General features: G+C 38.5%; 1 protein-coding gene across 1 annotated transcript; it reads right to left on the minus strand.

Annotated features, from left to right (window-relative positions):
• Positions 1-1,177: 1,177 nt before the first annotated feature.
• GFRAL (GDNF family receptor alpha like) lies at positions 1,178-26,417 on the minus strand. The gene is made up of 10 exons (XM_026726554.2): positions 26,306-26,417; positions 22,619-22,759; positions 21,204-21,353; positions 17,682-18,095; positions 8,033-8,083; positions 6,885-7,215; positions 5,467-5,717; positions 3,182-3,277; positions 2,450-2,531; positions 1,178-1,378 (listed from the first exon to the last, which is right to left on the minus strand). Exons 1-10 carry the CDS (start codon positions 26,328-26,330, stop codon positions 1,246-1,248), a joined length of 1,674 nt encoding a protein of 557 aa, XP_026582339.2. The 5' UTR covers positions 26,331-26,417; the 3' UTR covers positions 1,178-1,245.
• Between the last annotated feature and the right edge of the window lie 1,283 nt (positions 26,418-27,700).

The following is a 27,700-nucleotide window of genomic DNA, read 5'->3' on the forward strand; positions in this document are numbered from 1 at the left end:
TTGGCTTTGGAGACAAATTCTAAGTCTCAAACTGTAAAGTCAGAAAGCGTCTGGTAAAATTAAAGGAAAAATCCATCTTTAGAATAAATTTGGTCGCACGCCAACCTCTGATACTGATAGGGAAGTTGGCCAATGGGAATTGTGGGAAACCCCACTCCCAGATGCTATGTCATTGTAATTGCGAGCTGGTTGCCAAGCACACAAATCACAATCATGATTGTGGTGATACTGTTATGGCCAAAACTAACTGATTGTAAGTACATCTGGTTCAACAAAGTTGTGGAACTTCAAAGAGTCATTTCATAAGTGGACAATACATGAAGGCTGCCTGTATATAGTAATATGATCCTTCAAACCTTTCATAGTACTAGTACTTCATACACAACAGTCTATGAAGTTTTGACCATTTGTTTTAGTGAAAACAGCTGAAAATTCCTGAACAAATGCACACCAAGAATTGTTTCCTGCCATTGACCTAAAAGTGACAGAGAATTCTACCGGTATGTGTACCTTAAAAGCAAACAAATAAGAAACAAACAAGTAAACAAACAGGAAGAATAATCAATTACTTGTCTTCGTTCAAAGTAATGGCTCATTTTGCTATGATTTCTACAAGACAATTAAATGAACTAGGGTGCAATCAGAAAAAATGACCGGTTTGCTAAAAGTGCACTTTTACCACCTTTAGGTGTAACTTTCAGATTTCAGTTTGGCTCTTAGATTATTTAGCTTATAAACTCTTCTGGGTAATGTTTGCAATATATCCATAGACCTTATCAGTGATTAACTACATGTAATCCTTGACTTATGACCAGCTGTTTAACAGCCATTCAAAGTTACAATAGCCTCGGAAAGGAGGTTTATCTTTTGTCAACCATTATGTCAAACTGGCTGTCTATAAACCTGCAACTGCTCTTAGATTCACGCTATCTTAGCAAACAAAAGCTCAGGAACATGTATTTTCTAGATAAGATACTGTTCTATACTCAGTATAATGCTGTGTCCCTGTGGCTTAATTCTAAAACAAATAGGCTAGGCAGTCAAATGCTACAAGGAAGAAAAAGAATTCTAGATATATGTTATAGATTGCCCTATGATGTTTTCTAATGATTGCCAATGATTAATGTTTGCCAATGATTATGGTTCTATGATAATAAGCCTATGATATAGGCTTCCCAGGTTTTTTTTTTTTTTTGTTTCTCCAAAGAGATTTCATGCAATAAAATGGCCTCTTTACTACAGGAGTCAGAATGAGCATTTTTGGCCCAGAGGATAATCCAGAGTTGTTGAATTGTTTCTGATAAAAGGGCTTGGGAGCGTCTCCGATAAATGCACCTGGGAGGAAATTTTCTTTGGCAGATAAACAGCTGTGCAAGCTCTGAAAACAAACAAACAGGTGTTGCATTAACGGACCAGGTAGCCTGAGCACTTCATTCTGCTTGGCTAAAATCGATAGCTTGGTAAACTTTGGGCAGGATCTAGTCACAGTCAAGCCCTTTTAAGTCTCATTGATTCTTAAAAGGGAATTAAACCTATCTTCTTTCATTGAAATAAATAGGATTAAACAGTGCTTAACATTAGTTTAAGTGTGCCTCTGTATCTGGGAAAGTGGAGTTGTAAATGTTCCTATATTATTATTATTTATGGTCCATTAGCATGAATAGTAGCTATAATGCATTTTATCTGATATGTCAGGATGATAATGTGCTGTTATTTAGGCCATTCTGCAGAGTGGCCTATATTCTGAGTATTACCACTGGATGCCCTGCAGAATACCCATATTCTATGAGTATCGCCAATGCTAGCTTGAACTGATGGGATCTGTAGTCCAAATTATTTAGGAGGCAACAGATTGCCTCCCCCTAGGGTAAGCCAGGCTGGGTGGAAGCATTTTGGAGACCATGTTATGACTCCTTTCAATAAATGGCTGCTTGCATTTGAAAAGGCCCATCCCCCATTTAGAAGAAGGTACGCCAGTGAGAGCCCCACCGGTAGTAGTATCCTAGGAAGTTCTCTACCACCCCAGCTTTGCCTTTTGAAGGGGGGCAGGCAGTGATAGTTCCTAACAATGCAGTGCATCACAGCTACCCACTAATTTGTATTCAGCCCATATTTGATCGAAAGAGGTAATAGAGGCTTTACAATTCATTTAAAACTTAAAATTAAATTTAAAATAACAAAGTTAGGTAGGCTAGAAATAGACCTGTGAGTGCCATGTATGGAAAACCAGTTTTTAAATGTTGATTATTCAACTTTACACATACTTATTCTAAGTAGTTCTTTGTTTCTTTCACTGGCTCCCATCAAGATGTCTCCATTTTCTTGGAAACAATAGGTAAAAATGGCTAGATATCGGGGAAGGGGTATATGGTGAGAGAAACAAGCGGTTGAGTCTTTTCCCTAACCTGGAAAATGCAATACATCGGAGACTGCCTTTTGCAGAAATTACCTGGTCTTTAACAAAGCCAAAAGGATTATTCCCAGGATAAGAATGATGCAGGAGACGAATAGAATAGTAATGATTGTGTCATCTAGAATTAAAGTGGGAAAACAATTAAAAGTTAAAGTGCATCCAATGTAATAGCAATATTTAAGTTGCAAATTTCATTGAATGAATCAGCCAGGAGTATATACTATTTCCTTGCAAATTTCAGAAACAGATGAACAGGTGCTTCAGCTAAATGTCTCTCCCTATGCCTCTGTCTCTTTCTCTGTCTCCCTTTCTCTCTCTTTCTCACGCACACATACGGATGAGGCTATGAAGTACTATGGCTGTCTGCCATCCTCCCTAAATTGCTGGGAACCGGGCAGCATATAACCAACAACATCCCAAGAACAGTAATACATGGGGCTATATCAGCACATGCCAGATTAAGAGTCCCAGACCAAACACCAGCATTTGGTGAAGGGTATCCGTAGGGAAAGTTCAGGCAAATGATCCCACTCTCCATTTAAACTGAAGACATTTACATTCTCTTGAATGTAAAGCGGCCTAACCCTTCTCTCCTACCAGATAGGAACAAGGACCAGAACAGGGCTGGTTTCAGCAGCCTCTTGCCCCCTCCCCGCTTATACCTCCAGCATCACCTGTGCTCTTCCCTCTGCAGACTTCATCCTTTGTAAACCTCCAGGGTCCATGGCAGAAATGGAGGTTTCCTTTCTTTTTGAAAGTCCAGCTTACCGTAAAACAAAGACTGTTCACCAGTTACAGGAAGTATTTTTCCAGGGAGTTCTATCTGTGATGAGTAAAGGTCAGCGCCTCCACCTGATATTTGGCCTTTAAACAGGAGAGAATATAAAAACGAGACGGTGTGAAAATGAGTAGAAAGGACATTCTGGTATGGCTTCATGGCGTGCTTTTCCGTTGGATGCTTGCCAGCCAGCTTGATCACTCCTTTCCATTCTCCTTTCACTGTTCCCCGTTCTCTCTGCCCCGCCTCCCAAAATCTCCTGGAGTTGTTTTAGGAAACCTCTTTCTTCAAAATAAAAATAAAAAAATATGAAGGAATTATTTATTTTTTTATTTTTGCAAACCTCATGTTTACTTCTATCTCCCCAAATATGATGTGGCTTCCTTTGATTATATAGATGCTTTGGCCAAAAAAAAAAAAGCCTCAGGCACAGTTTGTTACATATTATGTCTCAGGAAATGAGAGAAGTAGAAAGAGATTCTAGCTGTAATTATCTAGCTGTAATCTAGTTAAAGTACACAAATAAAATAAAAATATTTCGTTTGTATTACTAATACAATCATACTCCTACTTTATCAGATGTGAGAAGGATTATTTGCTGTACAATTCCATTAGAGTGGATTTAACTGAGCTTCTCAGCTGTAACTTCTAAAACATGTCTAAACTTCCTTGGAAGTTACTAGGGTTTATTACAATATTAAGTACGTAATATTTTTAATAAACTGTTAAAAATAATAGAGATGACATTACATAATACATCAAAGTAACACAAACACACACACACACACAAACACACACACACTGTAGAGAGAGCTCTAGTTGTCGCTCCCTATCAACTGGTTATTTACATTTCCAAGCAAAAAATGATTTGTGCAGGTCTTATGCTGTGCTAAAGGAAATAAAAGTTGTTAATGACATATTATCTGATATCATTTAGCGGTACATTTACTTGTGTCAACAGCACTTCTGCTAAATCCTTCCTTCTTGAACCTTATCCACTTGATTAAGATTCTGATTTTGTCATATTTGAATTCTGGTTCTCATCCTATGGAGTTGTATAAACCCCAATTCAAATGCAACTCCTCCAGATCTCCGAATCCCCACTTTTAAGTGCTTATTCAGATGATTTCTTTGCACAACTTTAGACCACACATTTTTTGATATGGCCCTCTCAAATTTTTGAGTGTGATTCCCAGCATCCCTCCAAATGGTAACTTCTAGTGGTTTCATGTATGAGAAGCAGTTAAAACTGTTTAATGAGCATCATGTAATTTCAATAAAATTTGTTTTTAAAATAAATCGGATCACATTTTGTTTTTACCTTTTGAAGGGTAGCCACTCAGAAATCAAATGGGACCCCTCACATGTGCATTGCTTCTCTTCACAAAGGTGCCCTCATAGTAAAGTATGATTCTATTCCACATATATGTAGTATTCGAAATGTTTGTGAGTACAAGCATTGCAAGCAGTCAATTAGGAACCAAGACCCATGGCTTTAAGGCTGTTTGATTTTAAAAATAGACCACATCTGTAGGGTTCTCCAGCACTGATCTTAAATGCTGAAAATGGTGAAATTGAAATCCGTTAGCTGGAACCCTGATTTTGTGTGGAACAAGTGCCTGTGTGCTTCAAACATGGCCGGGGGAGAGACGTCTTTGTTTATCCTGAGGGATATTCCCCCAAATGTCATTGGGGGAATATCCCTCAGAGCTGAAACAACTGTGGAGTAGATCTAGAGTAGGGCTGTCAAACTCCCAGCCAGTGGACTGGATGCATCACATGCTGGCCACACCTACACCTGGTTTAGCGAAAGGGGGAAAAGTCCTGATACATCACGTGACACCGCCATGACGCTGTGAGTTTGACACCCTGAACTAGAGTCAAAAATGGAGGTGATCGCTAACTTTCACTTTGGTGCTCATTCATTCTATTTCTCCATCTATCATCCCCTACAAGGAAGGCCCTCCCAGGAAGACACAGAATGATTGCACCAAGTTAAAAGAATCCTTTCCAGCTTTAGCTCAGCTCTGGTGACTTCACGAGCAGCTACATACAATATACAGAGCAATAGTAGAGAAGCAATTTTCTGTTGCTTTCTTTAGGAAATGCTTTCCACTTCCTGGTGTAACAAAGAACTTGCTATTTTTTAGGAGTCTCCCATCCATGGACTAACCTGGCCTGGCCCTACTTGGTCTCCAAGCTTAGATCTGAAGCAGATGATGCTACCTTCTGAGTTAAAAGTAAACCATGTCAAGGCTTGACCAGATCGACTTACGTAAGCAATCCTTGCCATGGAGTATACGATGGAACCACTGGCACACAGACTTCTCAGCTTGTGATGCGGCCTCACAGGTACACTTGACTCGAAGGACGGATCCCCACAGGTCCACGTAAGCAGCTCTGCAGTCGACGCTCTCTGAACAAATTGGGTCAATGGCGTTCCAAGTCTTGAGGCAGGAGTTTTCTTCAAGGCAGTCTTGGCTGACATGTTTTAAACACTTTGACGTAAACGCCTCATATTTGCTCCTTTGGAAACACAAGACAGAGCAAGGGGAGCATAAATATAGAGATATTAGAGGTTCATTTTGATTGTGATGGGCAATAATCAAGCATGGGACAAATGAGAGTGGATGGAAGGAAAGCAGAGCAGGAATCTCTTATAAGAACTAAAATGAGGAATATTCCTATTCAACATACTGCATTTTACTTATAATTTCACGATTATTTCAAGCGAAGGGTTATCAATTGTACTGTATTTGGGCTGGAAAGGATTACAGTTGTCCCCCACTTACCACCACAAACGGGTCCAGAATTTCTGTTGCTAAGCAAGATGGCTGTTAAGTGAGTTGCACCTGATTTTATGATCTTTTTGTCATGATTTTTAAACCAATCACTGCAAATGTGACGTGGATCATGTGGCCCTTAAGCCCTAAATCTGGCTTCCCTGACTGCTTTGGCTCATTGGAGGTAGACTGGAAATGGCAATCATGTCATCGTAAGATGCTACAACTATCATAAGTACCTTCCAATTGCCAAGCTCCTCAAAGTTTGATCATGTAACTGTTGGGATGCTGCAACAGTTGGGGGAGGGCCAGTTGTAAATTATTATTTTTCTCGCCATTGTAACTTTGAACAGCCACGAAACAAATGGTTGTAAGTGGAGGACTGCCAGTTGTAAATGACCTGAAAGAATATTTGGGGGGTGGGGAAGCAACTTCTCTTATTAAAAGAATGCATAGGATGGAGAAAGGGTAGCCGCTTAAGATTAAATGTATATGATTCACATTGATGAACAATTAAAATGTGCTTATTTAATATACGTGCTTATTTATATAAAATGTCCTGCTGAAGCTCATAAATTAGAGAAGATTAAAAGGAAGACTTAAATCACAGAGAAATAATAATGTTAACCCCAATTTATTCTATACCAGGGGTCTTCAACCTTGGCAACTTTAAGACTTGTGGACTTCAACTCCCAGAATTCCTCAGCCAGCTTTACTGGCTGAGGAATTCTGGGAGTTGAAGTCCACAAGTCTTAAAGTTGCCGAGGTTGAAGACCCCTGTTCTATACCATGCAATACTTTTAATCTTGAAAATTTAGGAAACATTAGGCACTGTCATCAAAATAGACTAATAGACCATTTGTGTATTTTCATCTTAAGCCCACCTCAGCATGCAAGCAAAAGTGCATACCAGCAAAGCTTGTTTTCCCGACACAATTGCATCACATGAACACAGCTAGGTGTTGGGACCATTTGGATGGCACATGGATGGCCATGGAGGAATTGTCTGGATTGATGGCAGTTGTCATCTGACTGCATACAGTCGCAAAAGGTCAGCATCTGAGCCACTTGAAAAGGCATATTGGTATAGAAAGCATGTAAGGCTGCCCGGCATCGGTTTATATCACAGGAGCTTCCGTTTATTTGGCACACTTGGAGATATAAAGACAACTGCTTGTTGCAGACTTCATCATTCACACATTCTATGTTTGCTTGGAAGCAGGATGGCGGCTGCTTGTACTCTTAAGGAAAGAACAAAGCAAAATACAATTAAAAGATCTGAGAGTCAAGAATGATCTAGCAAACCCTTGGATTTGATCCTTAACCATTTTTTGAAATGCTCATATCAGTGATAGGCAACTTAAGGCTCTCTCAGGATTATTTTTTTCCCATCTCCCAAAACCATTCTGACCACTAATGCCCTAAGTCACCGTCTCCAAATTTGGCAACTTTAAGACTTGTGGATTTCAACTCAATGCTGGCTGAAGAATTCTGGGAGGTTAAACTCCACAAGTCTTAAAGTTGCCAAGTTTGGAGACCCCTGGTTCTATTAGCACTAGGGGTAATGTGATATATGGATATTGCATTTGTACAACTGCTTGAAATATTTACACAGGCATTCAGTTTGCAAAGGTAAAAGCAGAATACCAAAGCAGGGAGGCTTTTCATTCAGCACAGCTTCTTCTTACAGATGTCTATTGTTAGACATCAGCATTATCATGGTCAATGACATAATACAGTAAGTTAGTCTTTCTGGAGATTAAAGTAGGATATTACAACTGGGAAATCCCATTTCTCTGTTTCTCATCTGGTGAGACAATGTAAAGAGGACTTATCAATGCCAAAGAAGAGACCTATGGGAGAAAGCTTTGTGTGATGTGTTTAGCCTCTGGCTACATTACCATACAAAAATATTAAACGTCTGAATAAGAATGAGGACTAATGCTTTTTTAAAGACAGTCTGGGTATTTTCCTAGGACTGTGATGTGCAAAACTACATTGATTTAGGCCAGTTCAACCTATGTGGGTCCCAGAAGAAATATCGGCATTGATTTTTACCATAGTTTGAAAGTGCTGATAACATCCAGTGTGATTTTGCATTCATGTGATCTGCAAGAAAAGAGATACAACTGTTCAAAATCAATGGATTGCAAGATGCAGGTTCCAAAGTGAGGTCAAGTGGAACATCACTTCAGGTAGCCTTTGACTTATGACCGAAATTAGGGCCAGAATTTGTATGGTGCGGTGATATGATTGTAAGTTGAGTTGTGCCCAAATTGATGACCATTTTTTACAATGATCATTAATTGAATTGCTGTGAGCATTAAGTGAATGGCCCAAACGGTGATCACGGGGCCATGGGGTGCTATGATACTATAAGTGCAGAATTGGTCATAAGTGCTTTTGAACTTTTTTCAGCAGCATCATGACTTTGAACTGTCGGGGTAAATGAATCGTCATAAGTCAAGGACTACCTGTACCATAAGTTCAACTAAATAAAGCTAATGAAAGATATTGAAACAATTCTTTTCTTGAGTCCTCTTTTACACTAATGAAATGCATTATTATGAGTACGGAAATAGCCTTTTCAGCATTGGGCCCAGCTTTTTAGAACTCCTTTCTAATAGATCTCTGTTTAGCCCTTTCTATTCTAATATTCAGATTTTGCATGAAGAAGCTTCACTTCTAAGATATTTGTGATAGTATACAATACATAGGCATCCACTGAGGGGAAGATAAAGTAAAGACAAAGCAAGCATTGTTACGCAACTGTGTTCTCTGGTTAAGTTTATGGTACCTCATTCACACATTCCCAGGCCTTGGAAAACTGCCACATCGATCCCAAATCAACTGAGCACTGAGGCACAAACGATTCTTTGAAATACACAGAGACCCAGTGAATTTAAAAATGCAGCAAACTTGTTAAGTATGGTCGGTGGGTCCCATTAAGACACGAGGCTCGAGTAGTGAACAACAGCTCTTTATTAAGGAGGCAGATTCTGAGACAACCAGCCTAGCCGCGGCAGCCCTTTATATAGAGCTGGCCGCGGTCAGGCAGCCTATGACAGTTGTTTAAGCTTGCCGCACTTGGTTTTACCCAATCACGGCAAACCCCATACGAACCAATCAGGAATGCGTATATCGTTCAATCACGGCCCAGCTCTTCTGGACCAATAGGAATGCAGGTCTACGAGCCTGCTAGTATGGAACAAAACTTTTACTGATATATTTTTGCTCTTACATACACTCTCTCTCTCTCTTTCATTCACACTTTCCCAGTGTCCATTCCAGAGGTGGGTATTCAGCAGGTTCTGACCAGTTCTGGAGAATCAGTAGTGGGAATTTTGAGTAGTTTGGAGAACTGGCAAATACCACCTCTGACTGGCCCCGCCCCCATCTATTCTCTGCCTCCTGAGTCCCAGCTGAATGGAGCTGGAAAGCAGGTTAGTGGGGTGGGGTGGGGTGAATGGAGACTTTGCAGTATCCTTCCCCTGCCACACCCACCAAGCCACACCCACCAAGCCACACCCACAGAACCAGCAGTAAATTTTTTGGAATCCCATCACTGGTCCACTCCCAGGCTGCCAGGCACTAGCCAGAAGGAAGGAAGCTGCTAAGCCTGGGATCCAAAAACGTCTCAAAAGTCTGGGCAAGCTTCAGGACCTCTTTTTATCCCCCAGAGGTGGTGGGGAAGGGCTTCCCATGCAGGCCCAACTCCTTTATCCTTTAATGACCTGTTCCCCCCCGCTCCCCACCCCAGGAACTTTTCCTGGCTTTTGCCCACTCTGTTAACATGCCTTCACCACTTTTAGGTATGGTGGCTTCAGCCTAGTCCCACAGCATCACAACCAGGGGTGGGATGCTACCGGTTCTGCCTGGTTCTAAAGAACCGGTAGCTCTGAAGAGCAGCAGACACCGAACCGGTTCGGTGTTTGCTACTGTTTGGCCCAACCACCTGCCCGGGCTCTTACCTGTCCTTTGTTTCCTGCTTTTTCAACCTCAGCTGCTTTACGCAGCATAGCTGAGGTTGAAAAAGCAGGAAAAAAGAGGCTTTTTAAATGCTGTGCACCTCTGTGCACTGCTTTTTAGCTGTTCAGGTGGCACAGCTTAAGGTTTTTTTTTTAACATGTGCACGCGCAAAACAGTCACCAAACTGGTAGTAACACCGGCTGAATCCCACCCCTGATCACAACCAATATAAACTCCACCCCTTTTGTGTACTGCAAGGAGCTGAGCTTGCATTGTGACATCACAGTGCCTGTTATCACTCATTCTGACAAAACAATCACATTCCATGGACAGTTTTAATACGATAGCTTACATTGCAGAGGAGTTTCTCAGAGTAATGCTGGACATGGATTTTCATTTAATTATGTTTAAATGGCCTCTTAATTCTCACTTTCCATGGACACAACATTGTTTGAATTAAAAGTGACAATTTTAATACAACTTCAGCATCAAGACATGATCTTGGGCATCTTGATTAATGCCTGTCAGAACATTCTTCCTGCATGATCTACGCATTTGCAAATCAAATTTCTTTTTTTCGAAATTTCCCAGGAGACATTGAAATTTAACGATAATAACAAGACTGGGCAGATGATATTTTAGTTAAATTGTATTACAGCAATGTGGAATTAGATGCAAAGAACTCAAATAAGTGAGCATATCTGACTTATTTAGAAATAGTCCTCACCTTACAACCATAACGGAGCCCAAAATTTCTGTGGATTAGCAAGGCAGTTGTTAAGTGAGTTGCACCCCATTTTGTGACCTTTTTTTGGCCACAATTGTTAAGCTGGAATCTTACTGAAGTATTATACAAATTGTGTGGTTATTAAGTGAATCTGGTTTCTCAGAGTAATTTTGCTTGTCGGAAGCTAGCAGGGAAGGTTAGAAATAGTGATCAGATAACAGATAATCAGAGTTGGAAGGGACCTTATAAGTCATCTAGTCCAACCCTCCCACCCAAACGGGAGATCCTGTACCATTTCTGAGAGATAGTAGTCCAGTCTCTTCTTGAAAGTCTCAACTGATGGCGCTCCCACAACTTCCGAGGGCAAGCTGTTCCACTGATAGATTGTTCTCACTGTCAGAAAGTTTCTCCTTATTTCCAGGTTAAATCTCTCCTTGTTCAGTTTCCATCCATTATTCCTTCTCTGGCCTACAGGCGCTTTAGAAAATAGCTTGACCCCTTCCTCCCTGTGGCAGCCCCTCAAATATTGGAGGACTGTTCTTCCGGTTTTGAGATTCTCCGAAGATGGACTGCTAATCACAATTGTGCGTGGCTTTGGTCCGTGCTTTGGCGTTGGAGAGCCCCGGTTGACCAGATTTGGGGCAGAAGCCGCCTCGTAGGGGCAGCGGTAGAAGGGGAGACCATCATCCAGGTAGAGGGGAGTCACAAATCCCCTTCTGAGCTTGGCAATTGCTCCCTCCTGAAGATGTCTGAAGCGGTGGTCTAAAATGGCCACCCTGAAGGGGAAGATGAGACTGGAATAAGCTTGTGCAGGAGAGAAAGAAGCGAACAGTAGGAGGAATGGGACGATATCTTTAAATGGAAAGTACCCCCAGGATTAATATTTTAAAGAATTTTTAAGAAAAGATTTAAAACAGCATACCATGTTTTTGGTAGTTCTCTTTTTTTTCTCCCCCCCGCCCCCCACTACTATGATCTTTCTGGTGGTCAACAATAGCATTGAAATCTCCCAAGATACAAACATTCCTTTTATCCAATTCCACTAATCTCTTTTGGTTATCGTTAGGGGCATAGATTACCACTAGTAGAATTAGAATTGATTTAATCGAAATTTGTAACATCAGAATTCTTCCATTGGGGTCTATCCAAATTGGCTCTGTTTTATATCGTCTTTCACATATACTGCTATCCCTTTCTTTTTCCTAAAATCTGCTGGTGTTGTATACAAATTCCCTAGCTTGGGGCATTCTAAATATTTTTCTTCTTCCTTATATGAGTTTCCTGTAAACATATTATATCTGCATTTTGTTTAATTAATTTGGTTAAAATTCTTTTCCTTTTTATCCTAGAGTTTAGGCCATTTATGTTAATTGATAGTATTTTTTTTTTCTTCATCCATCACCTAATTGACCCTTGCTCTTTGTCTTGTAGTTACTCCTGTTTCTCTTTGTGGCTGATTGTGCATCTTTGGTTCTTCTCTCTCTTGATGTTTATTTTTTAAATTCCTACAATTCCCATCTCTATTTTTTAGTAGTCTTGGTTGTCTTGTGAATTCATTTCTAACTCGTCTCTACTACTCGATTCTTCATGGCCTATCAATTGTTTATAGAATTCTTGGGCTTTTTCCACAGAGTCTACTTTAATTTTTCTTTCTTCCCAAGTGATTAGCATTCCCTCTGGGATTAGCCATCTAAATATGATACCTTTTTGGTTTAATTGGTTTGCCAAGAATTTATAATCTCACCTCTGCTCTCACTCTTCTTGGGATTTGTTTAAGCCCCAAGATTTCTTTCCCTTTGTATGTAATTGTTTCTTCTTTAGAAATTTTGTATATAATATCTCGAACTTTCCTTCTGGCAAATCTCACATGGACCTCTTTTGGATGTTTATGTTGTCTTGCATAATTTGTGCTTACTCTGTATACTTCGTCTAACTCTTTCAGAATATCGTCCTTATCTTTTTCCAATAGGTCTGCTAATATTCCTGCCATCACTTGTTCTAAGTCCTCTTCTTTAGATTACATTATATTTTGGAATCTTAGATATGCTGCGGCCTTATCCATTTCCAAATATACCAAGGTGTCATCCATTTCTTTACTCACATTTCTTAATTGCTGACCAACCATTTCCAGCTTCTTTTCCATTTTTTCTGTTCTTTTCTCAACCTCCTTTATTGTTGATTCATTCTTTTCTAGTGCTTGCTGTATTGTTTCATTTTTTTGATCCAGCTTTAGGATGTCTAGTTTCATTTCTGCCTTTAAGTTTCCCATCTGTTCTTTTAGTTCATTTGCGTCAGCTCTTGATTCGATATGATTTTTTACCACTATTTCCTGAAGCTTCAGCATGGACTCTTGTAAAGTAAGAAGGGTCGATTGAACATTGGCATTCGTGATGATAGGTTATTTTTCTCCAGATAAAGTTTCTTCAATTGTCTTTTGTGCCATCACTGAGGTTGATGGCATTGAAGTTGTTTGTATTGAAGAAGTCTTCTTTCCAGTTTTAAACATTGTATTAGTGACAGAGGTCATTTCTTGTAAAATTTGTTTTTGTTTTTGTATTATATTAAATATGTTGTCCCAAATTAACATTCACTATTAAGAAATATCAACATAAATTTATATCAATATCAATATAAATGGCCACTATGCTAAATAATATCATATGTTACAGGATTAACCTCTCTTATAAATATATATATTTTCCAGGGCACTTTTACAGCTAATTTCTAAATCAAATATCTGGATTTGTAATTCTTAATAATACATCAAATTCCTCTATTTAATTTCAATAACATTAACCTGTATATCTATAAATGCCCTAGAATCCCAAATCTCAAAATAGTGTTATAAAATAATATTTCAAATACTTACAAATCTAAATATAGGTATATCAACCTTACTATACAATAATTAGTTAATCTATAATAATCACAATTAATCACAATTAATTATTTAATTCAATCTAATCAACGCCTATAATCAAATATCTATATCTAAATAATTAATTAATTATCACCTCCCTTTTTTATGTGTGTTATAACCAAATGTAAACTACAATATTATTAATGTATCAATTAAATATATATTAATTACATTTACCACATTCAAAAATCAGTTAAGTTGGTGTCAAGAAATAATTATTGCAATCCGCAAATTTAAAAGCTTAAAGTGTCTTAATATAATTGTTCGGTTCTTCAAGATTCCTTCACCGAGCGCACCAGAAGTACAGAGTTGCTGAGTAATGTCTCTGATTTCACTATCTCACCACACTTTCTGCTGTAGTCATTTCTCCTTTCGTTTGAAAGTTTAACAAATCAATTTTTAGATTCAAATAGTCTCTTTAATAAACCTTCTCCACTTACTACAGCTCCAGTCCAATAATCCAAAAGGAGACAAGTAAATTATTCAGTTTCATTTGTGGAATATTTAAAGTTGTAATTTAATTCCTTACTTCAAGTCTCCCCCCATCTCAAGTTAATCCTTCCAATTTTCCCCAAAGTCCACAATTCAAATCCTTCAAAGTTCCCTTAAATTAAATTATTGTTCTTTCTTTCTTCTTCTTTTTCTCTCCCCCAATTATTATCAGTCTCCCAGATCCCTCCGATTCTCTTATCTTCTCTGTCTGATCGCTCACATCCTTACGCTCTTCCATCTCATGAGCCCTTTCGCTTTCGCCACAGCTCATATCTGCTTTGGCCGCTGTTTTCAGGCTTCACTCCAACTAAGATACTCCAATATTCAGTGCTCAATCAGGATTGCAAATTCTTTCACTCGCATTCTGTGTTCACCACAGTCTGTCACTCACTCACTTCCTCTTGTATGCAGCGATCAAGGCTTTAGGACCGCCATTGCTGACCGTCTCTTGTTGTTGGTCTCCACAGGGTTTCTCTACATTGCGATGAGAATCGCCTTTTCCACACCACGACTTGAGTCTCCCCACACTGGCACACTTCTCTACAAGATGCGTGGACCCCTAAGGGTCACTCCAACAGCAAGAGGAGATAGCATGAAACCCAGAGCGAGCTTCAGCACCTCCGTTCGCCCATATCTTCTCACCGGAAGTCCTTGATTTTATATAGGCACTAATAAAACTGTTATAGATTGTTAAAGAGAAAATTTAACATCAGTTGGATTTGACACTCTTGAAAGATTGTAGTTTAAAAGGCTCTGAATATTCAGGAAGGAAAAAGAAAAGAGGAGGTGTGGACTTGTCAGAACAAAGAGTGCCATCTGAGTTAAACATAACTTGTTTTCTTTCAAAAGACTCTGTTTCTTAAAAATACAAGGAAACTTGATACAATTAAACAAGAATTTTGAAAAATTGAAATATTGAAACAAAGAAAGAAATACGAAGATTCTGCCCTTGGATTGATTGTGGATTCTGATATGGATTTGGCATTGGATTAGTTGAAGATTAAAATTTGAGAGGAAGAAAATAAAAGCAGACTGTTGGAAATTAACCTTTAAGACACTATTTGGACTAATTAGAAAGCTGTAAAATGGCGATAGCTCTTCAGGCATTAAAAATGGAAGTTAGAAATATGAAAGAAACATTAAAGAATGAGATGAAACTCTGGGCTTTGTTTTTAAATTTTTTGAAGATGCGATTGCGGAGTTTGAACAGCAAAGACAACGGATAGATGAGGAGATGGAGCAAACCCTAGAAGGAGCCATCTTTAATTACTATCAAGAACAAAGAAATCTGGAAAGAAAGAGGAAATGAGTTGGAAATAAATATCGGAGATGTGGGAAATTGAATAAAGAGGGGAATATCCAGAAAATTAAAAAAGGAAAGAAACAGCAGAAATTTGAAGGGCGGAAGGGAGTTATAAACAGAGAAGGGCTTAAAAACTGGAGTGAAAGAATAAAGGAGAAAATATTAGGGAAAGGAAAAAAAAGGAAACAGGATTTGAGAACCAAGAAATATGGGAATTTTTAAAGAATGGGGGAAATTGTTTAACTAGACATAGAGATAATGGCTGAATGATATTTGGAGAGGGGATTCTGCAAGGTATTGGGGAGTAACAGAAATAAATTTGTAGTTGTGAAATGGGGACATATAGATTGATAAGATGGAAAATAGAATTGTTATTTTTTGATAATGCAATGCTCTTTTCCTTTATGTATAGAGATAATTGTAACAAATAATGGAATATGTTTATCAAATATATTGAAATACTTTTAGGATTGGAATGCTGATTTTGTTTTATCTTATTTAAATATGAATGGAATAATTAATGGCATACACGTATTAAATATACTGAAATAAATGAAATGTTATAGGAGGAGAGCTGAAATGGAATTAATATCAAGGTCTAGGATGAAATGAATAGATTAATATGTCCTTTTTTTTTGAAATTGTAGATAAACCTTCGGAAATTAAAAAGGGGAAACCATGCAGAATCTGATTTATATATGTTATGTAGTTTTAAATGAGATTATTAATATTAATGTTTTAGGTAATGAAATGTCAAACACTTAATGGGATTTAAAAGGGGAGATAATGAATATGTAACTTAGAGGTGGCACACTTAAACTGATATGTTAGAGGGGAAACCAATTTATAGAAGGAGTGTTAATAATTATGAAGTTAATATATGTGAATTAAAAATGAGATAAGCATTTGGAACAATATAATAAAGTAGAAAATGTATAAAAGCATCATTAAGACAAGAAATTGAATATAAAAATAGAATGTGTAACTATGGTCATATTTGTATGTATATGTGAAACTTGTAATCATGCTGTTCTCTAAAAAGAGATGTTAAAATGTGGAAAACTGAATAAAACTTGTTTTAAAAAATATTGGAAGACTGTTATCACGTCTCCCCTGGTCCTGTAACCGTTCGTATGTTTTAGCCTCCAGTCCCTTAATCATCCTGGTTGCTCTTCTCTGTACTTTTTCTAGAGTCTAAACATCTTTTTTTTAACGTGGTGACCAAAACTGGATGCAGTACTCTAGGTGTGGTGTTACTAAGGCTTTATAGAGTGGTATTAGTACCTCACCTGATCTTGACTGTATCCCTCTGTTAATGCAATTTAGGATTGCGTTAGCTTTTTTGGCTGCTGCTGCATACTGCTGGCTCATATTTAGCTGGTGGTCCACACTAAGACTCTAAGATCCCTCTCACAGTTACTGCTATTGAGCCTGGTTTCACCCAGTCTGTATGTGTACTTTTGGTTTTTGCCTAAGTGTAGGACTTTAGTTTTCTCTACTGATCACATGACCCCAGGACAATGCAACTGTCATAGATACATGCCAATTGCCAAGTGCCCAAATTTGATCACGTGACTGTAGGGATGTTGCAGTGGTCATAAGTATGAAAATTAGTCATAAGTCACTTTTTTCAGTGTTGTTGTAATTTCAAACAGTCACTAAACAAAGAATGTTAAGTCAAGGATTATCTGTATACAATAGAAATTCTGTTTTGATGGGATGTCTATGAAGGGCAGTAACCACTGTCTACAAATAGAAATGAGTTTCTGCTGCATGGTTGCTGACTCTAGTTGTGTATGAAATAAAAAAAAAAAATCTAAAGGTTAGTCTCCCCTAGCCACTCAAACTTTTACAACTTTAAATCATTTCTACAACCCAAGTTTATAAACATCTACTTAAAAGCAAAATTCAGATTTTTGCCTTACCAAGTAGGAAATTATTAGATTCTGAAAACATGCTGTAAAAACCTGTAAAAATGTAACCTGTAAAAATTTGGAGAGTATTGAAATCAGTAGCTGTGTGAAAGCCACTAACTCGTCCTAATCTGAACCATGGTTTACTATACATCAATTGACTTCAGGTTGAGCCTTTCTGACTCGCAAGCCATTTGTCTTCATTTGTCTTAAACTGATGGTACAACCATGAGAAATGTAAGACACTGTTCAGTGCAGCATAATCTAAGGGACAGTGAAACTGTAAGTATTGTGTAGGGAGTAGAGGAAAGACAATGCAAGAGAGAGATTCAAGGCTGCAACTTCCTTATAAGTGACTGTGGTTTAAAAGATAAAGCATTTACCTGGATTGTGGCTTTGAGTTTCCTGAACTGCATATGTTTCTTTCACAGTGGCAGAGTCTTGATATTCCTGGGTGGACTGCAAGCATGTGTTGTTAAAGATATTTTTCCATATTTTAATGCATTTTTTATGCACAGGCTCTGGACACGTGCAACTGCCCATCACTGTTTTTTTGAGCAGCTTCCATGAGGCAAAGCATTGCTCTAACACCATTTCTAGGCTGCATTTTGCTACCTCTGCTCTGCACATTCTCTGGAATGTCTTGTATTGTGTAAAACAGGTGTGGTCTTTTCGACAGAGATCCTTGGCAACCGAGCAGTCATTTCCAAGTTGGTTTGAGCGGACCATCCCTGGGGTTTTTATCTGATCCGGAGGTCTGAATTGAATATCTGTGCTGGAGGAAGATTCTAAGTTCCCTGTGAAGAGATAAGAGTTCATTTCAGATTCTTTTCATTTTCCTTTAATTAAATATCAATACACTTTATACTCGCAATTACTCATGCTTGATGCAACAATTAACAATTTTGTCTTCCAGGTGGCTTAACTTTAACATGTATATTCTTTAAAACAGCGGGGTTTTTCCCCCCAGGCTCACACAGACTAAATAATAATAATAATAATAATAATAATAATAATAATAATAATAATAATAATAATAATAATAATGATGATGATGGTGTATCCTTTAATGAATGGCAGAGAAGGGACATGCTCTGAGCACCAAGCCATTCTTTGGAAGCGTTTAGGAAGGATGCTCAGCTTTACAGTCTAGCAACAGTTTTGAAAGTCTCTGGGATCAATTCTATCCAAGAAGTGTCATGGCCATATGAGGCTCTTGGGACCTCAGGATGAGTGTAGGTCAGCCGTAATTGATTTCTTTTCTTTGTTATCTATGTCTACAAAAAAAATGTGTCTGACTGTCAGGGATGATGTGTCAGATCTGTCCCGACTCAGTGGCTTAGAAAGAAAGAGCTTTTGACTGCACGTGTAGTGAAAGGAATAACTGTTGTAGCTTGCCGGCAGCAGGTGCAGTCAGCTGAGGTCTCTGAGAGTGAAGACTCAGATGAGGGCCCTGCGTGTGATGCAGGGATGGGGCCAGGACTATCGGAGAGTGGGGTGCTGCCTTCAGAACTTGTGGAGTCTGGCAGAAGTGACAAAGAGGACCCCGGGGTGTCTGTGCTCAGTGCGTGCATGCGCAGGACTGCTCAAAGGAAAAAGCAGCTGAAACAGCACGGGAGACTTGGGAGTAAGGCTGCAAGGTGATGGCTCCTCCCATAAGGGATAAAAGCCAGCCTTCGGGGTTGGCTTCTTTGCAGGAAGCAAAGAAGTTCTTTCAACTCCAAGTTCTTGTGGAAGTCCTGTCTATTCTGGTTCGTGTTTGGATATTTTTGGGTTTGGAATATTTCTCTGCATTTAATCTTGTATTTTGGGCAGTGTTACAAATAATAGGGCAACTAATTATCTGGGACAATTAGTTTTAATTGCTGTGAATGAACAGAATTCACAGAGATGCATTTAAAAGGTCTGCTTTTATGTTGATTTTATATTTTATATAAACTTTGTGTTTATTTGATTTGAACAAGGCTTGGGTCAGAACAATAACTTTACGAAAGCCAAGTGGTTACAGGATAGGAAAAAAAACCAGATCTGAGGTTTGAGCACAAAAGCTGACTAATTACTTTCCTCTTTCCCAGGTTCTCCCTCCCCAGTTACCTCTCAGGTGCCCAATTAGATTCAAATGAATTGTTTTGGTAAAAGTCCCAAGGTTTTGGTGGGCTCAGTGATGGTCTGCATTCCATTACCTTGGCTGTAACCTTGGGGTCGATTAGCTCATACCCCTGGCAGGCATTTGGTTATGGTTTTTGTTTTCTTGTTTCTTGACCCCCCCACCCTCTTATTAGCTTCCTCCCTTCTGAAGTGCAGGGCAGTTCTGGCATCTGCATATTGATGGGGCGAAGCAGGATGGCAGCACTGACAGAGCATCTCCTGTGATGCTGCAGCAGGGACAGTTGAGGAGGATATTGACTTACTAAATGTTTTTAGGACAGGAGGAGGCAATCTTTTAATAATGTGGATTGAATTTGCTTGGGTGACAGGAAAATACAGCAGGTGGTACAAGGGTGGAAGGAAGGTGAGAGCGTGTCATGTAGGTAGGCTGAGCCAGAAGACTTTTAGATATTTCCTCCAGGCTTAGGAAGACATGAACGAGGCCCTATGCCACCATTTAGCGTGTTTCCTGCTTAAAAATGAAGACAACAGTAGAAAGTAGTGCTGCCAGATTTAGTAACAGGTGCTAGATAAGGATTCAGGAGATTGCAATGATAGGGCTTTCATTTCAGTGGCACTCTGGAGCCCAAAGTTGTCTGCCTGTTTGTTTTGCAGTTTATATAACTAGTCTATTCCACTTGCAGAGTGGGAGTCTGGTCAGTTAACATAGGATTTAAAGACGAAACAAAATAAAAACAGAGTTAAGACAATTACATAACACAATCAAGGCCAAATGCCAGACTGTTCCCATCTTAAAACCATTTCCTATACAGGGTCATCCAATCATCCATTGCCCAATTTTTAAGGCTTTCTAGAAGGCCAATAGGAGAGGGGCTGTCCAACTCTCAGAAGGACTGCTTTTTCTCTTTCTCTCTCTCTCTCTAAGATATAATAGTTATTGAAGAAAATTTTTAACAAGATCAAACCAATACAAACCCTTGAAGAGAAAAATAAAACAAGGAACCAGGGGGAAAAAATAAGAAAGAAAATAGAAAAAGAAAGCAAAGCAAAGCTGGATGAGGAACTCTGGGAGTTGAAGTCTGCAAGTCTTAAAGTTGCCAAGGTTGGAGAGCCCTGCATTAGATGATATTCTTTCACAGATGCTGCAGCTGTCTATTGCCTGTTCTTTATTTCTCACAAGGGCTCCTTTTAATGGTCATAATAAAATTTCAAGAGAACAGGTGAGAGAATAAGGCACTTTCTTTTTTTACAGATTTTATTCCACTCAAATACTGTCCAAGTGGCTGTTTTTCTTTTTTTTTCAGAGAGCTGTTTAATTACAACTTGGTCCATAGAATTGCCTTTCTCTGCAACGTTTCTCCTCCACTTCAGCTGAACAATTTCTAGACATTTGACCATTTTCTCCCTCTCTTGCTGTACCCTGTATAAAAATGGCTGATTTAGAAGCTATTGCTGGAATTAATGGGCTTCTGTTCGGGGTGGTTTTGCAATTCCAGAAGTTAGAATATGCATCTGGCAGGCTTTAATCTGCATGCTGTTCTAAGTAGTAACTTAGAAATGACTTCAAAATATTCATTTTTATGAATGTGATCATTTTTTTGAGGGGGGGTAGCAAGCTAAAGTCCAGTACAAGTGCTTACAAGAGCCATGGAGTTTCTAATTAGACGTTGGTTGATATAATCATATGATTGCTTGATTTGATGAGTTCCTTAAAGTGAGAAGTGTTTTTTTTTTCTTAGCACAAAACCATTATACAACACTCTTATTTTATCTGATAACAAAAAGCCGACAGTTACCTTTGTCACTGGAACATTTTTTCCCCAGCCACATTCTGATGCTGCAGTTATCTTTTATGCAGATGCAGTCTTTAAATTCTGGGAACTGGTCAACTAAAAACTGAATTATTTTATTACAGTTGGTTGAATCTTTTATTGCACAGCTGTTGCCTAGATTTTGGAAATACAATACTGTTACTATATATATATATGTTTATGAAACATCAGCTTTTCATTTTTCTAAGAAAAATCTTTGACACGATCAGGACTCAACATTTTACTTCTACAATTTTATTTATTTTTTATTTATTTTATTTGGTTTGTCAACTGCTTACAAGATAATAGGTATAAGTAAAAACATAGTTATGAATACATGGATACATATAAGAAAAATAAAAGAAACAATAGGACAGGGACGGTAGGCATGTTGGTGCACTTATGCACGCTCCCTACAGACCTCTTAGGAAAGGGGTGAGGTCAATAGTAGACAGTCTAAGGTTAAAGTTTTTGGGATTTGGGGAAGAAACCACAGAGTCAGATAGAGTATTCCAGACATTGACCACTCTGTTGCTGAAGTCGTATTTCCTGCAATCAAGTTTGGTGCAATTAACCTTGAGTTTGTATCTATTGTTTGCTGTTGTGTTGTTTTGGTTGAAGCTGAAGTATTCATTGACAGGTAGGACATTGCAATGTATGATTTTATATACTATCCTTAGATTGGACCGAATTTAAAATTTTGGATGAAGATCCAAGAGGGTGTTAATGTATGCCATTAAAAATCTTCTCGTGACATGAACTACCCCTGAAAGACGTAAACAATTACCTACCACAGTTTTTATCAAGTTTTACAAATCAGGGCAAAAGTCTGTAAAAGTCCTCCAGCCAAGGGAAGGGGGGATTTTTAGGGTTGTGCAACATTTCTCGGTTGCTCGGAGACAGAGAGATCACAGTTCAGAGGCACATTGGATGGTGTTCAACATTTAATTAGAAAAATAACAAGACTTCAGTCTACTCTTCAGCTGGTTAGGAGTTGTGTTAAATGGTGTACCTTTCTTTTACAGGTAGCATGAGGCTTGGTCATAAAATTGACTCAGCTACTCAGCTAAAAGGCTAGAGATATAATCTTGCCCAAATCAGACTTTTCCTCATTGTTTCCTTTATTACGGAATAGTGGGAGTAATACAAAAGAAACTTTTGGGTGGAAAAGTTTTTCCCTTCAATTTTTGATCTAAAGATAGTGATTGGTTCAGCTTTTTCTTTGTTTACTAAAAAAACAAATGCCTGGGATATTCTCAGTTATAATTTGAACCAGAGGATTTTTTTTTCCTCTTGGGATCTGTTAAGAGCAATTCCTTTTTTCTTTTGTTGTACATATAAATGTTTACAGAAGTTGTATGAAATGCTCTTTCCGCACTATATGGCTTTATACAAGTTACCTGAAATGTAACAAACTTCTTCAAGTAAATTCCAGACACTTTCGCATCCATTTCCTGCAGCCACACATCTCTCTTTCAATTGTTGACACTTTGACGTCTGTGCCTGGCAGGCACACGCATTTAGGGAATACAGAACCAGCACTGCAAATCAGGCAATATAAGTTGATTAAAGTGTGGTTCATTTACACTTGTTCAGTATGTTAGCTATTTATTCTGATTTATTCATTTATTTATCAACCAAATGTACATGGCCAGTTATCTTCACCAGATAACTCTGGGTGACTTACAACACATATGGATAATAATAAGAGAAAAAAAAAAACCTTGTAAAAGGCACGAGACAACACCAAATTTAAAAATATCAGAGACTCCTAAGAAAACAGAGATATAATATGTGGGTTCCACTGGGCTCAGTTCCTTTCCCAAATGAATAGTTTATAATTCGCACCATCCTTAACTAACATAAATAGGGACATGTTGACCAGGAATGGGAAGAACTGCAATTAAATTGATATGCACAGGATGGAATAGATGAAAGGGAGAACAAACTGTCTCTCTCTCTCTCTCTCCTCTCTGTCTCTCTGTCTGTCTGTCTCTCTGTCTCTCTGTCTCTCTGTCTCTCTCTCTCTCTCTCTCATCTCTCTCTCTCCATCTACATTTCATCCATCTTCTCTATTCCACATATCCCCATGGATTGGAGACTAAATTTTCATTAGTGTCTTAAAGATACTGAACTCACTCCCACATTTAGCAACTCGTTTTCCATCCTGCTTTTGATTTTAGTTAACGTCTCTTGTGCTTGGTTTCCAGTACAGTTATCAGGACTTTCCCAGGTTGATGCTGTCCTGGTGAATTATTATCAAAGATGCATTAAACTGATAGGGAAACTGTCCCTAAAAGAAAGAAGCCTGGAAAAACTGCAATTATGGGAATTTTTCCTAGGACACACTTTCAATTACAGCTCAGTCCTGTGCATATCTGATCTGAAGAAAATCCATTTTCAAAGAGATTCTTGAGTAACAATGCAAATGCCCATTTTCAAATCATTAAGTAAGAACCATCATTTACCTTTGATGAAGCTGCACCTGCAGCAATGAACTACCTGCCCCATTAGGTTTGGGGTCTGGGTTAGAAATACAGTAGAAGGAAATTCTACATCACAATGAGCTCCCTCAAGAGGTTCATCCTTGGACTACTACATGGGCATATAGCAGTCTACATGGGTTATATATTGACATTTCCTGCTGTTCCTGGTGCAACAAATGTGATTTTCTAAGTGAATCTTGGTCTGACTTATAGAACAAAATTATATGATATATCCAATTTGCCTAATCTGAATAGATTTTGCTAATGTTTGCTTGGTATGTTTTTTTTAAGCATACAGTTGTCTGAAGGGCTTCCCAAAATGCCTAATGAAATAGGGATATGATATTATATTAGTCTTGTCCAACTAGGTACCAATCCCTGGGCATTGCCATTCTGTCCAGTAATTATTTATTTATTAATTAAATTTTTTTTGCCTCTCATCTTACCATTAGGGATTGTATTGTAGGAATGAAATTGGTTGGAAGACAACTGGTTGGAAAATTGTTTTATTTTTATTTTTATTTTTTTAAATCAGGGTTTGGTAAAACTCACTCGCAGGTTACAGTGAGCTGAGTGACACGGCTTAATCAGGTTTTCTGGATTTATTTAAAACTGCTGTTTTAAAAACTGTAGCTAACCAAGAGAGAAAGGAAGCTAAGACACAAAATATCCTTTCAGTCTTACATTAATGCATTCTGTATGCCTATATTCACTAATCCTTCCTTCCTTTTTTCATGCCTGGCCAAAAAAGAAAAATTACTAATTGTAGCAATCATTCTTTTGTGGCCTTGCATGCTCTTAGGCTTTTTACTTTGCAAACATTTGTTTAAACAAGGCTTCCACTTCCATGTCTACTGGATATTTATAGGTTTGAGTAGGTCAGCACATCCACTGAAATATATTGACTAAATATAGATGACATCTCTAGCAAAAAGCAGTCTCCCAAAAGGAAAATATCACAAAACCAAGAAAACACTATTCTGGGGATGGTATTAAAGCATGAAGTTAGTACTTGTTCATCAATAACTTGTTTCTAACGTTACCAGGGATAGATGAGAGCTGTTCCAATCAGACACGGCCTCTAAGAACAAGAAGCACAAATGACTCGGGAAGTGTCTCGAGCCAGAAAGCATTTAAAGGCTTTACACAGCAGCTGTAGCCCTGAGCACAAGAAAGCTACTCATGCAGACAGAACACATTTACTCTAACATTTTTGTTGGCCTCTGAATCATGTGGCTTGCAGTTGAAATGGGCGCTGGCCTGAATAGCAACTCTATCTCCACCACAACACAAAATATTGACTATGACTGTGAAACCCTTCCTTCACTGAATTTCCTGAACTCGTTTGCTGCTTTTCACCTCCATGCAGATTATATTAACTGAAGACAAACATCTGAGGATCTGAATCTAGCCAATGAAAAAGCTCCCAAAAGAAACAGGGGGAGGAAGTAAAAGAAACACAAAAAGCCAATTTTTGCACATAGCTTCTCTTTCTCATCTTGACTGTATTTCCACGATCCTCTTGAAATGGATATAACTCATAGGGTTCTCTCCAAAAAAGAAAACAAAAGCAAAAAAACCTTGTAGTAAATCTGAATATGGTAAATTTTAGAACCTTAGGAGGAGTGTTCCTTGAGCCCTTTGGGTTTGATTGATTGTGTGAGCTAATTACCCATTGTCTTATCAGATCATAAATGAAAACTATAGGTAGACAGAAAATAATTGCAACTATAAGGAAAGTGTAATTAAGGATTGAGGGAGGAAACAAACAGAATAATTTGGTTATTTATATTTTAAATCCCGTTCTACACTAAGGGTCATACAAGCTTATACATTAGCCTTTAAAAAGTTATTTGGGGTGTCTTCAAGTCATTGTTAACTCTTGGCAGCTGCAGTTTTCTTGGAAGGTTTGTCCTTGCCTGCTTCCCAGAGCTGAGAGTGTCCGGTCCAAGATTACCCAACTGCCTTTTATACCTAAGGCTGGTGCTTAAACCACTAGTCCAAACTGGCTTAAAAAAAATTAATTAAGGCCATTGTTTCTTTTTATCATGTTAAAATAGAATGGGGAAGAAGGAGAGAAAGTGACAGGAAAGAAATGATCTTGGAGATAATAGATAGACTACCCATTATTATTTTCAGTGCAATTGGGAAAGTTCTAGAGAGACACATTGGGCACACATTTTGATGCTGCCAAATATTTTATTTATTTTTTAATGTTTTTATTTGTTAAATTTGTTTGCTGCCCATCTCTGCACAAGGTGACTCTTTTTACCCCTTTAGCATGCAAGTAAGGCTGCAATCCTAGCAAATATAATTGGGAATCATCCCAGTTATAGATAGATAGATGTTATGACTCCCCACAACAGATAGATAGATAGATAGATAGATAGATAGATAGATAGATAGATAGATAGATAGATATAAATATAGGTGAGATGATATCTAGATGAGATAGCAGATAGATAAATATGATAAATTGTGGGGGGGGGGGAGAAAGGGAAAGAGAGAGAGAGAGAGAGAGAGATCATAGATAGAGGTGGATGAGATAAGGGAGGGAGAGGGAGAGAAACAGAGACTCCTGTTAAACTAGAGCAAACTTACCAGCGATGAACAGAATGGACTTCATGGCTGAGGAGGTTCCAGGTAGACTGAGCACAGCAAACTACCTGTTACCTTTTAATCCTCTCTCAAGTCTCCCTTTAAACACGAGGAATCATTTCAGTACCAAGCTCCGTCGGACAGCGCTCCGCTCGCAGCAAACGCTTGCGGTTGATCCAATCAGAGTCGGCGGGACACCCGCCCGCTTTCCCACCTCCCGGCTCTGCGTTTGCTGGAGAGAGAGTACAGCCTCTCTCTCTTTCACACCTGTCGGAGAGGTCCAAGCGACGAAAAAGCCAACCGCTGATCAAATATGCTTGCTGAATAACGATCTACTCTTTCATTAAAGCCAGGAAAATAGCCAATTCGCCTTTGGCTTGATTCCTGAATTTCCTTCTGTGCTTGAATTTCATTATAATTCATCAGCCCATGTTCACTTGACATATGAACACATTACATGCAGTTAAATAAAACTGAAGCCAATTTTTTGGGTTCAAACAGCACACTGATCCATAAGCTAATCACCTGAATTGGGCTTGCACATCATGCTAAGCCAAAATTGTGGTCCAGCTGATTGGTCCTGAAGAAAAACTACTGATTATTAAAAGAGAAGTAGATCTTCTCTAGGCTGAAAGCAGGCAAAAGTCCAAGGGCATAATTTATTACTGAAACATGTGAAATCTGCTGCATTGTGTACTGTGCTGCCAGGCTGATAACCATAGAGGGAAAACAATATGTACATGTGGGAGGAAAGGCACATATAAGCATCATTCTACAACAGCAGAGGAGCAACAGTTCTCTAGGTTTGATTAGTCAATGATTCTCATAATTCTAAATCAACAGGAAAAGTTCAAGGGCATTGAATGTTGGTCCAAAATCTGGAGAAGGTGAGCTGGGAAGGACATAGATACTTATAAAGCTGTAGGGAATGTGAAATATGGAGGAAAACAAGTCATTCAAATTCAGTTCTGTGCAATAGAATTTTAGTGCAGGAATTCTGGAAAGAACAAAAAAAGGTTTTATTGAATTGTTATTATATAAATCAAGTGGAAGTGAAAGAAATGAAGCTTGGGCAGCAGGTCAAAACAGTTCCATATACTGTACTTATTAGAATTGCTACTGTCTGGGAACGTGTGAGATAGATATCGCTTATTGCTAGGAAAAATATAAAAATGAAAATATGTTTAATCTACTAGTGTCAAGGTCTTTGAAGGTGATATTTGAAGATCTGTTGTGTTAATGATATATGTTTTCTCTCTCTCTCTCTTTCTCCCTCCCTCCCTGTCTCTCTCTCTCTCTCCAATGTCCTAAAGGTGTCTTTTCGAGAGGCAACTGGACTAGCTAGCTTCTTGGATGAGAAGTGAAACATCTTCAAGGAAAAATAGAAAGTCCAGTTGA

Source organism: Pseudonaja textilis, chromosome 1 (assembly GCF_049901715.1).
Source record: "Pseudonaja textilis isolate UNSWEBS1 chromosome 1, rPseTex1.2, whole genome shotgun sequence".
NCBI classification, from domain to species: Eukaryota; Metazoa; Chordata; class Lepidosauria; order Squamata; family Elapidae; genus Pseudonaja; species Pseudonaja textilis.